We start from the raw sequence: 12,471 nt of genomic DNA on the forward strand, positions 1-12,471 counted from the left end.
GAAATTATCTGGCACTTTGCAAATGAAAGTCTTCCTGCAATGTGTGCTGCACGATGCGTTCTAATAGTTCTCTGGTAAGAGAATGATATGAGATAAAACAAAGTGCTATAAATAGATTTTTGATTTTGAGTGTTGTGAACTTGAAAGGCATTTTGGGATTGTTTCAGCTTTAACTGAATCTGTCAGTGACATATTCTTCCAAATTTTCTTGCTAGGTTACATCACGTATCTCACTTCTAATCTGCTTCACACTAACAATCGCTGTTTTTTGTCTTGATCTGCAGGGCTATGGGAAATTTACAACAGGCACTTGTGTGTTTTGAGAAACGGCTAGTGGTGGCTCATGAGTTGGGCGAGTGTGGAGGCAAGGCTCAGGCCTACGGTGAACTGGGCGCGCTCCACAGCCAGCTGGGCAATTACGAGCAGGCCATCTCCTGTCTGGAGCGTCAGCTGGCCATCGCCCGTGACACCCAGGACAGACTACTGGAGGGTGACGCCAGTTGTGGTTTGGGGACTGTATATCAAGCCATGGGAGAGTACGAAACGGCCCTGCGGTGCCACCAAAGTGACCTGGAGATCGCAGAGGAAGCGGGCAGCACCACACGCCAGGCCCGCGCCTATGGCAACCTGGGCCTTACCTATGAGTCGCTAGGAAACTACGAGCGGGCGGTCGTGTTCCAAGAACAGCACCTAAGTGTGGCTGCTCAGACTAATGACTTGGCTGCCAAGACACTGGCCTATGGCAGCTTGGGGAGAACACACCACGCACTGCAAAACTACTCACAAGCTGTCATGTACCTGCAGGAAGGTGAGTGAGTCAGGGGGAAACAGGAGAGAGGATTGCCTTTGTTGCCTGAGCTGATAGGCTTAGAGTTTGTGAATTCATGAATAGGAAATGCAGAGCCTATTTGTTGCTAAGCCTTTGCCACATTTTTATTAGGCTGTGTGCATGTATATGTGTGTGAGTGTGTGTGTGTGCTTATGTGTTATAAGTGCACTAGGGAATTTTGTGTGTGTATTATGCGTCTGTGTTGTCTTCTGAGCTGTATATGTATACCAGCATTTGTGTGTATGTCTATGCAAACCTATCAGAATGCATGCCAAGGCATTTTTCCCGTGCACCCCTAGCTGTTTTTCACACCTCTGTATCTACCTTCTCAGAGGGTTCTTTGCAGCAAGCTGCAAAAGAATCTTTTCACACCGTAGCTGTCATACTCCTGCCTCTTAACGCTTCATTGTGCCCCGCAGATTATGGCGAAATAAAAAAATTGCAGCTTTGCCTCTCAGAAATTCATTATGTCAGTGGCACCGCTCAAAGTGTTCGCTCCTGAGGATGTGATAAGTTGCATCTTTCATGGATGGGAAAGCGCCAGACTTGCCCGTGCCCACTGACAGGCACCACCCACCGTGTCACAACCCAGACCCTGTTTGAATCAATGAAGCTGGAGTTTGTGTAAGAGGACATTTGTATATTCTGCTCTGGAGTGAGCGGAATGCAGGGGAGCAAGAATAAATCTCCTCTATCTCTCCTTTGCCGGCTGTATTCGAGTTCACTTTTCCTGCGGTGACCCATACACCCTCTGCAGGCCTGCTCGTTGAGCTTTAATGGAAACAAAGGCGACAGGCCATTCTGTCTCCACACCGTCCTCTTACTGTCCCGCGCACTGTCCTTGTATTGCTCCTTGGTCTGGCTGTGAAAAAGAACAGTGCTGCCTTGACAGCCAATTATTTCTGGCCAACCTGCCCAGACCAAAAAGTTGGCATGGTTTTTTTTCCCCATTTAGTTTTTCAGTTTTTTCTGCTTCCACTTCTAGTTTTTTTTATCTTCATGCTGCACTGCTTATGTTTTGTTTCTGTTTCCAAAAAAGATTAATTAGTAAGAGGGAAAAGGAAAAGCAGCTCCAAACTAGCAGATATCGTCGACAGCATGTGACCTCCAAACCACTGCTCGTGTATCTGTATGTGTCTGCGTGTCAGATGATTATACTTTGTTGTGCAGTACATTATGCAAAGATAAGGCTGCCCGATAACAAGCTTTGGGGTTTTTTTTCTTCGTCTTGCACTGTAATATTACAGAGCATTGTGCAGGACTTTCTAAATGTTAAACAAAGAATCATTACACACCGAGATGCACTTTCCAACGATTGATGCAATCAATAGTGTCATTAAATCAATGCAGTCATTGTAGCGACTAATGGAGATATTCCATGCCTGACTTATAGAATCGCTTATTAAGCAAACTAAAGGGATAACAATATTAACCTTCAAGGGCAGTTATTTGTTGGAAATGTACTGGAAGCCTCTTGTGTTTACATCATTTAATTTGCAAGTGTATTTATATGTATTCTGCACAAAACATTTCATAAGCTACACTCTAATTAATAATATTTGTGGCGAATGTTGGACGCAAAACATTTATAGGAAGACAAAATCATATGAAAAACTCATCTTTGATCAAGATGGGGTCTTGATCATAGGTCAGATACACAACTAAACATCAGATAAGCATTTTCGTTTCGGCCTTCACCGTGGAAAACGAGTTTTGTGACACGTGAATTTTTTCTAGGACAGGACCAACTTAGAAATTCCCTTAAAGCGTGTTCATGCTGTTAGGCTGTTGAGGGCTTGTCAAGAAGCATTTAAAACTAAATAGAGCTGGATGATATGGATCTCTGCACAACTCTCGACCAGTTATCATCATGTGTCTCATATTTTTGGTGCTAATATTTTATGCCATTAATATTAAATGTTGGTTGCAGTTAGTTGTGCTGAGTGCTGAGCTGGTGGCTTAAGGAGCTACAGATATTCTTTATTTTAGTTTTAATCTCCATATTATTCTACTTTGGCTTAAAATCTTTGACATTAACTACAAATGTCTGTGTAAACGTCACAATAAAGCCCAGCTTTGTTTTCTATAAATCATAAATTATGATAAATTACACAAAGACTCTTTTCATCATTAGCATTTCTTATGCATCTTTGTTACACGTTATATGAGAAAATGTTGGTTGTTTATAAACACCTAACTACAGAATAATATATAAATGTAAAAATCTAATATATAATTACTGGTTTTCTTTGCAAGCTACATAGAAACCTGTTCAGTTTTAAAGACAAAGAAAACCTAACCTGTTAACCTTGGGTTTGATGTTTATATAAAACACTTTCATTTTGTTATGGCAGGTGATATTCACCAAAACATGTGCACTGTTATATTTATATTTTGATGAGCAGAGTACATGTACTGATTTCTTTTGGTCAGTAATTTAAGATCCCATTTGTAATACACTTTGTGTCTTGGCTGTTGTTCTAAATTTCCTCGTAGTCTTATTATTTAATCTCAAACTGGTATCTTCATAGTAATTGCTTTATATTTTTTATATATAAATGCCTATATATTTACACCGATCAGGCGTAACATTATAAGCACCTGCCTAATATTGTGTTGGCCCCCCTTTTGCTGCCCAGACAGCCCTGACCTATCAAGGCATTGACTCCTGTAGACCGCTATGCCTCAGATGTAACAAACTACGATGTTCTGTGTATTCTGACACCTTTCTATCAGAACCAGCATTAAATTTTTTAGCATTTGAACTACAATATCTCATCTGTTGGATCCCATCACACGGGGCAGCATTGGGTCCTGATTTTCATAACTGAGCCTTGGTCGCCGTGACCCCGTCGCTGGTTCACTGCTGTTCCTTCCTTTGCCCAGTTTTGATAGATGCTGACCAATGCATGCTGGGAACACCCCATAAGAGCTGCAGTTTTGGAGATGTTGTGATCCTTACTTAATTCTTACTTGCTTCCTTAAATATCCCACCCACTAACAGGCGATGATCGCTGCATGTGGGATGATGTTGGTGCAACATTTCACTCAGATTGGCCCACCCCTTAATGAGGAGATATGGTGCAAACAGACATATATAGCAATAGTCTGATTAATTATTTATTTCTACGGAATACATACAGAGTATATGTGCTGTCAGTATTGTAACTATTGTCTTTCTTCTCCCCAAAATGTGCTTGTGTGATTTATGCCCCGTCCTAGCAGCATATCGGTGCGTTGGATATAACTTCAGCGATCCCTCCCTGCTAATCTTTGCAGCATCTCTTTGGCGATTTCTGTTCCTGATATTCACAAATAACTCCATGGCACTGGCCAGCTGCGCTGAGATGAGAGAGAAGTGAGGCTCTGGACCCTCTCTTTCTACTTCTCCTTTTTCATCCAGTACTAAACTACTCTTTGCAGTTTTTATTTGTACAATATAGTGCAACACTATCAGAGCAGTGTCCCTGGGGGAGATTGCCTGAAAAAGTGTGCTTAATCTCAAATTTTTTAATAATATCAAACATACTGTCCACCGTTCCACATGCGGCCATGATCAAAGGGCCTTTTTTTGTGTGTGTGTGTCACATGCATGCGTGTCGGGATGTTTATTTGCAGCACAGTGCACTTGCGGCTATGCAGTGCGTGAGATGTGAATGTGGAGTCTGCATGTAAAGCTTGTTTGAAGGCAGAGGTGCGTGGGCCTCAGGGGCTGCAGAGGATCTCTCACCCAGCTGTCAAGCAGCCTTTAAAGTGTTCTCTAGTTGCTCTTCAGGGTGCAGCCAGCCACGGCCACATCCTCATGTCAGCCGCTGCTACGTGCCTGTGCCTGCGGGGTGCACCAAAGGCACGCACGGTGACAGTGACAGACACTGAATGATACAGAGCGGGAGAACAGAGGGAATGAGAGAGTTAGGGAGGGAAGGAGGAGCAGAGAGGAAGAAAGAGGATGGCAGCGGAGTGGAGGGAAAAGACAGAGATCGGCATGAGTCATAATTCACATGTATTATTTCACTGTCAGCTAGAGAATAAAGAAAACATAGGTTGGTTGACATTCAGGTTTGATCATAAAAAAAAAACTATCACAGAGCAGCTCAGAGAAAGAAAGGTATGTGTGTGTGTGCACATTTGTGCGTGTTTGAGTGGGGGGGACATGAAAGACTCAGAGCTGGAGTTGAGATGAGTGAGGGGTGAGGCTGTCAGAGAATGAAAAGGATAATTTAGATCTGTTTCCTCTCTCTTACTTCAGCGCCTAATGAGCCCTAAGCAGTGCAGAGTCCCTGCCACCACAGTGAAGATGAAACAGGTAGAGAGTTTGGAGGGGGGGCGCTCCGAGACAGAGGCACAGAGATGAGAAAATGAATAGGAGGTAGAGGGAGAGAGTAGCACAGCAGATGCATTGGGGGGAGAGGGCAGGCAGTCAGACAGAGGGAGGGTGTGTAGAAAGATAAGGATACAGAGAGAGAGGGGAGACTGTTGCAGGCTTCAAAGGCTGCCGGCTAGCGTGGCCATGGAGGAGCCATGAAGTCTATGGTTCTGTGGTGTGCTGGTCTTGCGGAATAGGCTGGCTTTTTCAGGTCACGCTCTCTGTTCTTGGCTTATCTGGTTCAGCCACAGACCGTTTTCCAGGAATGAAGAAAAAAAGCAGACAAGGGTGGCTTGGCCCATTTTCTCCTCCCCCCTGACCAAAAGCACGTCTAGACCCCTGTATCACACGAGCGGGGTGGAGAGAGTAGACTTGCAAATACGGAGCTCGTGTAAAGTGAGACTGTGCATGTGCGGTGGCCTGTTGCAAACAGCAGAATGCTTGCTGTGTATTTTGTACCTTGTGGATGATGTGTGACCCAGCGACTGTGTGTGTGGTTTTTTTTTCATTATTGTCCTCTGAGGAGTGGCATTTTCAACTCAGTAATTGGGCTGAACCAAGTGCTCGGCAGGCAGGCTGAGGACACATGCTAAGATGTGACGAGTGCCTGAGAAATTGGAAGTGAAAAACAAACCAGATGATCTGACACGGGCACATTTAGCGAACGAGCACACGTGCACGTGCACATTCATACCTCTGCTGGCTCCCGAACAACTCTGAAGGTCTCTCAAACAAATATCACAAAGTAAACTCTGTGTGTTTGCACGTTGTCTGTTATTAGCTCATCAGTGTGTTTGCAAATATTTGGAGATGTCCTAGTGATGCGGCGTGTTTGTGTTTGCTCAGCCAGTCAATCCTGAGCATTGATTACTATGCAGACCCATTAGTGCTCTAAGAATCTCCCGCTATGGCCAAAACATGTGTGTGTGTTTTAGCCCCAGTGCAAGCAGCATCTTACAACTGAGGCCAAATATCCAAACCTGTTCGCTGTCAGAACATCAGTACCACGCTATGCTTACATCTGTTCCTCTGAAAGATACCTAAGAGTCTGTCTGCTCTGAATAATTTTTACCCTCCTCTCCCTCTCATCTGCTCCCTTCTCCTTGCCTTCTGACAGGCCTGCGGCTTGCGGAGCAGCTTGCTCGACGTGAGGACGAGGCGAAGATCCGCCATCGTCTTGGGCTTTCTCTGTGGGCCAGTGGGAATCTGGAGGAGGCCCAACATCAGGTAAAGCATCTCCTGCTCGCTCCTCTTCTGGTTATGGATCACCTTGACTCAGACCTCTCATTTCCTTCTCTCCTCACCTCACCTCCTCTCTCCTCTCCCTTCCATCTGGGCTCCTTCGACCTCTGGTAGTTAAGGCTGACCGCCAGTAAGCCCACATCTGTCGGCTTTGAGGTTGGCAAGGATTAGAAATGAGAGGTGGAAGTACTTGTCTTAAACACATGGGGAAATATACGTTTTCAGCAATGCCTTCGAGGTAAAAAAAAAAAAAAAAGAGCCATGAGGAGAGAGAGAACAACAGGAGGAAAGAAAAGAAGGCGAGGTGGCTGTAGAGTTAGAGCATTGGTGCTGGCAGTATGCTATGGAGTCTGTTGAGCTGGTAAATGCTGTCATCTCAGCAGACAGGCGACAGATGAGTGAATATTTTTTTGTATCTGCGTGCATGGTCTCAGGATCCCCCAAGCCTCTGCATCACACACACATTCACTCCTCTTCAGCCCACTGCCCACCTAGCAAGCATGGAATATCCCCTTAACATCTCTCTTTGCAGTCTGTCCACACACCACAGCTCACTAGTTGATATATACATATATAAAAAAGTATATATATACATATATATATACTTTTCTTCCCCCTTTCTTTGGCTTGTGTATCCACATGCAAGTTTGTGAACAGTCAGTCAGCAGCGGTGGCTGTCACGTGCGTCTGTGGGGATGTTTTTTAGCTGCTTTCATTTTTAAAATCTAGTCCAAGACTCTTTTTTTTCTTTCCCTTTTTTTTTTTTGTTATGACACACGCGCACAACTTGCATTTATTCGACCCAGATAGCTTTTGTTTTTCCGTCGGCCCTGCATCATACTTTTTCAAAAAACTATTTTTGTCTGTTTGCAATTATCTGTAACAAGAGCTGAGAATGAAAGACTGAACCAAGGTGATGGCTAGAGCAGGGGCTGAGTGCTTGTGACTCATATTGAGGAATTTGTGTTCAATTAAAGCAAAATATTATTCTAACAAGCCAATGCAACATATTTTCCACTGCATGTTTGCTTTCCAGCTTAATGCTTCACCTTCAAGACCCTAATAGTCCATGCTAACATTGTGTTGTCCTTGTTGCAATTAACTGCAATCCAGTCGTTTGCATACATACAGTACACCACAGCTATGTTGAATGTTTTTCTGCCTGTCAGCTTGTAGCTCCTGCAGTGACTTGGTGGTTGGAAAGGACGCTGTTGTCCTCAGAGTATAGATGAAATGATTATTCATGAGCTGGCCTGTCGCTACAGCTGACCTTGGTAAACACTCTGACCCACTTTATACTGCTATTTTAAAGGCTTGTATTTAAATTTATAAAGCGTTCATAGGTGTAGATTAAGAGTACTTGACCTCATGTTCCTCATTTCTCTCTATCTGCGCACCGAATTGTATTTTAGCACCCTAGCTGTGATCCCGGTGCTCGTACTGGCACACAGATTGACGTGTCCTGATTCTAATCAGGTATTTGAACAGTGCTTGCTCTCGCTAAGAAGCATTCATATCTCGGCAAACGTGAATCGATACATTTGTGCCTGCTTAAAAAAAATAATAAAAAAATCAGCGGTCTACAGTCGATTAAGCCTTTACCTCTGATATCATCTTCCGCAGGGGGATGAGAGCTCCCCGGGGATTTTATTTTAGAAAAATCATTCGAGGTATGTGTGCATTCAAGTCTGCTCACGTTTACTGATACAGTGTGACACTGACATTCACTTAACATGTCAGATAAAAGCCATGTTAGTGTGTCAGTAAAACAAGTGAGCGCTATCTGAATAGGTAGCGGCCTGAGAATGCCGCAGATTTTACTGCACCTGTGTCGCGGCAAAAAAGACACTATAGATGCAGTGCCCCCCCCCCCCCCCCCCCTTCATCTGTGCCAGTAGGGGTGAAGACAGAGGAAAGGCGCTGTGAGAAATTAGTTACACTCTTAAAGGGATATCTGCAGGCCTAACAGATGAAACTAGCACTGCAGCAATCAGCCCACAGCCCTATCAGCAAAATCAGCCTGAGACTAGCAGCTCCTTCTACTAGGACTAATGCAGCAGAACTCACAGATTCTCTACTCTCCCCCCTACACTCCCTCTGACACACTTTCCTCTTTGACCTTGGGATATGCCTGACGAGCTAGATTCTATGCCTATGTACTCACCAGGAATCCACACACACTTTCTCCCTTTCCTTCCTCTTGTCAAAGCCACAGGGTTGATAAAATCCATTTAATCCATACCAACAACCCTTTTTCCACTGCAGAGCTCTTTGTCTTGCGTGTACTATGGTCGAGCAGCAAGAGTGTTTTACCCTCTCTGCTGGCCCCAGACTCCTGGAGAGTCACTCTATAGCAGTCCCAGTTATTCTACAGGGCTGCTATATAGGTGCAGAAATAGGAAATCAATAAAAGGCTCCCATGAATCAGCACTCTTGGCCGGTTCTGCTTGGCCAGTGTGCAACAGTCCTTGCCGCCCCACCTTTTCATTGTCTCGCCTTCTTCTTTCAATCCGGTGTCTGGCCCTGAATTGAAAGATCCAACAACACAAACGGGCCTATTGAATTCACAAAGCATTTATTTTCCTGAACCGTGTTTGTCTAAGATGCTCAGGGTAATGGTTTAGCTGCTCGCAGCCCTTTCTGGGCAAATGAGAGCTGAGGAGAGGTTTACCTGTGTTTAATGGTTATTCATCAAGCTACATTACAGTACTTTATTCTGCTGTGAGAGAGAAAAGAAGAAAGGAGGCTGATCAGTGATAACCTGTGAGGTGGAATGCTACCATCTAGTGGCCATGTTCATTTTCTATCCTCTAAGGCCTAATCATGCCCAATTTAGTAAGATGCAGACATATTTAACCAACTTGTCTTTCTCATAGAATCCCAACTGCCTTCCTTTTTTTAAACACAGTTTATTCATTTTAACTTATTTTCCAGAAAAGGTATTTTGATGCAACGCCTTGCTGTTTCGGGGTCATCGTTGACGGTGCCGATGACTATTTCTTGTTATGTTTTTGTACACTATTCTTGTCTGGTAAATGAGCAATCCAGGAATGTCTGAACGCATTGCTGCCGTTATTTATCCTCAGCTTTACCGAGCATCAGCGCTGTTTGAGACCATCCGCCACGAAGCCCAACACAGCACAGATTACAAGCTTTCTCTGTTTGACCTGCAAACCTCCTGCTACCAGGCTCTCCAAAGGGTCCTTGTCAGCCTCGGTACGTCAACACACTTTACTCACACTCTCAGTACTGCACGCTGTTATGACTTGTTTTTGCTTTTGCCTCTGTGTGCACCTGAACGATTTTAGACTTCATCCGCTAATCAAAGCTGACCTCTGAACTCCGCAGGCCACCACGATGAGGCCCTGGCAGTGGCAGAGAGGGGTCGTACAAGAGCCTTTGCTGATCTCTTGGTGGAGAGGCAGACGGGCCAGCAGGAGTCGGATCCATACACGCCGGTAACAGTGGAGCACATCTTGGATACCGTGAACAGCCAGAGGGCTTTGGTGCTTTATTTTTCTATGGCTGCTGGTTACCTGTACAGCTGGCTGCTGGCTCCAGGAGCAGGTAGGTTTGGACTCTAGCTGAAAACTTTTTAATGAGTTGCTGAAATCCCATCATGTCTGTCTGACTACTGCTCTCCTGAATCTCTTTGTTTTACTTTGTTCTTTTATTCAAAACATTTAAGTGTGTGTACTTCCAATGCAACATTTTGGTTTTTTTTTACTTTAATAACCTGAAATGTGGCAAAAGCACAGAAAATGACTATTAAAAAATGGCTTAGAAATGTTGAAGTGGCACGATTTGTGCAAAGGCGATCAATAATATGAAATTATTCTGTCTGTACAGAAGCTACTTGGTTTAAAGCAAAAGCAGCCCCATGCTCACGCTTGCTTGTTCAAATTAAAGCACATAAAAGGCCCAGAGGCTAGAGGCTTGTTTTGCACTGCAGGGGTAGGAAGGCCAGCTTTAACACTGAGCGACAGTGCCACCTGCCACTCCACTGCTAGGATTTGCCCCCCTGCCTCGCTTTTCACCCCCAGAAGGCATCTGCCTGTGAACTATGCTAATTGATTGTGTCACCGATAACGACACAGCCAAAACACCAGTGGCGTCATCTTCACACGTGTCAACAGCAAAAGTCTTCCCTGCTTTTATGTTTCATGTTTGCTTTTGTTTTCATCCGTTTTCTTGATATTGCTTTGTCCTGGCACTTCTTTATACACTCCTAAATCTTTCTCTCTTTTGTTTACACTCTGAGTAGCGCTGATGCTAGCGCAGCCCCTTTTGTTTGCCTTGTAAAATTCCAGTTGTACAAAGAATAAGCTACGGTGCATGTCGCCCGACTGCTGTGGCTGCCCTACTGCTGGCTTTGCTTTGACTCTCGTGTGAAGAAAGGAAATGAGAGCCGTGACCCATGTTCCAAGGCACAAGAGCCTGAACATTTGATCAAATCCAGCTCCCAGGCAACCAGATGAACTTGACCTCCAAGCACTAGTCATAAGGAGGGGAGGAACACTACAGGGACCGGAGTACATCTTCAAAGCATCGAATATTGCCCCAGGCTAAGAGGGAGCCACTTGCTCACTAATCGCCTGTCTGTCACTTCCTGGCATTCCCTGGCATCCAGCTGGTACACAAACATGTCCAGCTCTAAAGAGTCTGCAGTCAATGAATGGGGCTCCTAATGTCATGCTGTAATTACTCCACTAGTGTACATTCTGGCCTGAATTAGCATGCACGTGCATATTCACCGGAATCACTTTACCCGTCTATTTAAACACATTTAATACGAAATGGTGAAACACACTGACACACCCACAAACCAGACACACACAAACAGCCGTATTCGCCCGATGTGCTCTTCCCCACCTGCTTGAAACTTAGCCGAGCTCTCGCGGCAGGCACCAGATGGCACGGGCAGCCTACTCTTATCTTTTATTGAACAATATTTGTTTTATTCATTTTGCTCCGCAGATGCACTGCTGCACGTGCCCTCACCCACAGCTCTCAGTTGAAATAATCCAATATTGCCACCGTCGAGAGCGAGTAATAGGAACATATTAAAAAAAAAAAAAAGGAAAGAGAGAGGGTGGAAAATAGCCACTTTCATTTGTTTTGTCATTACACTTCATAACCACCTGAAAGCAGCCAGTCATATTTACACTCCCCTCCTTTCTCTCTCTCACTCTCTCCACAGGCATCCTGAAGTTTCATGAGGTGTACCTGGGCGAGGGCGTAGCCGAAGGGGGGTCGGAATTCCAAGAGGGAGGTGTCGGCGGAGTGGTCAGTGGCTCCTCGTTGGAGCAGCACATCGCCAGTGCCCGTGAGGCTCTGGGGGTAGAGTCTTATTATAGCAGGTGAGGTGTAACAATGAAATGAAAACTCTATTTAGTTAGCTCATAATCTGTGTCACTTCCTTTTCCCTCTTTAATAACTCACTTTGTTGATTATGGCTTAGCGTACACTCGTCGCACATGTATTTGTTTTAGTTTCCCTTAAACAGAGCCACATTTTAGGTAGATCAAGTAAATGAATTGCACAAAGCTGATTTACCAAGTCGACATACTGCAAATTGTGCAAATTGTGTTGCATGTCATGCTGGAAAAAAAAGCATGTCTTATTTTGCACCCGATGTTGTTGAGATAGTTGCCGCTAGCAGTCTTCATTTATTTGTAATGAGAGGGGGAGAAGTTATCAGAACAAGTGCATAATTGGCACGGGTGGATGGCTCAAAGCTGTGAGTCCAGTGCCAAAACTTTGGCTCTGTCCCGTAGCTCTACATTCAGTCCTCGTCCTGCATGTTGTCCTCAATAATACTGGTATTAAACTAAACTGAGCTTAATGTAGAGTGTTAGATGGAGAAGGAGAATTCAGGTACTAGATTCATGCAAGGGTGTGTCTTCTTTTATGAACAGCCACGGTAATTTCTGCACTGAGCTGATGGGGTTTGCAGTGTTTCAGGCTTTTAATCGCTGTGTGCTTTCACAGCTTTTACATGCCTTATTGAAATGTCTGTGAAAACAAAGCTATT

At 44.5% G+C, this 12,471-nt stretch overlaps 1 protein-coding gene across 3 annotated transcripts in view; it reads left to right on the forward strand.

Annotated features, from left to right (window-relative positions):
• Positions 1-12,471, forward strand: part of LOC308403613 (tetratricopeptide repeat protein 28-like) — a 193,590-nt gene that overhangs the window by 166,798 nt on the left and 14,321 nt on the right. For all 3 annotated transcript variants that reach the window (XM_080893189.1, XM_080893190.1, XM_080893191.1), the window contains 5 exons: positions 285-808; positions 6,313-6,422; positions 9,524-9,653; positions 9,786-10,004; positions 11,638-11,797. In XM_080893189.1, the coding sequence (XP_080749315.1) occupies positions 285-808; positions 6,313-6,422; positions 9,524-9,653; positions 9,786-10,004; positions 11,638-11,797 (1,143 nt within the window). The remainder of the gene's footprint in view (positions 1-284; positions 809-6,312; positions 6,423-9,523; positions 9,654-9,785; positions 10,005-11,637; positions 11,798-12,471) is intronic.

Source organism: Rhamphochromis sp. 'chilingali', assembly GCF_963969265.1.
Source record: "Rhamphochromis sp. 'chilingali' genome assembly, chromosome: 10".
NCBI lineage: Eukaryota > Metazoa > Chordata > Actinopteri > Cichliformes > Cichlidae > Rhamphochromis > Rhamphochromis sp. 'chilingali'.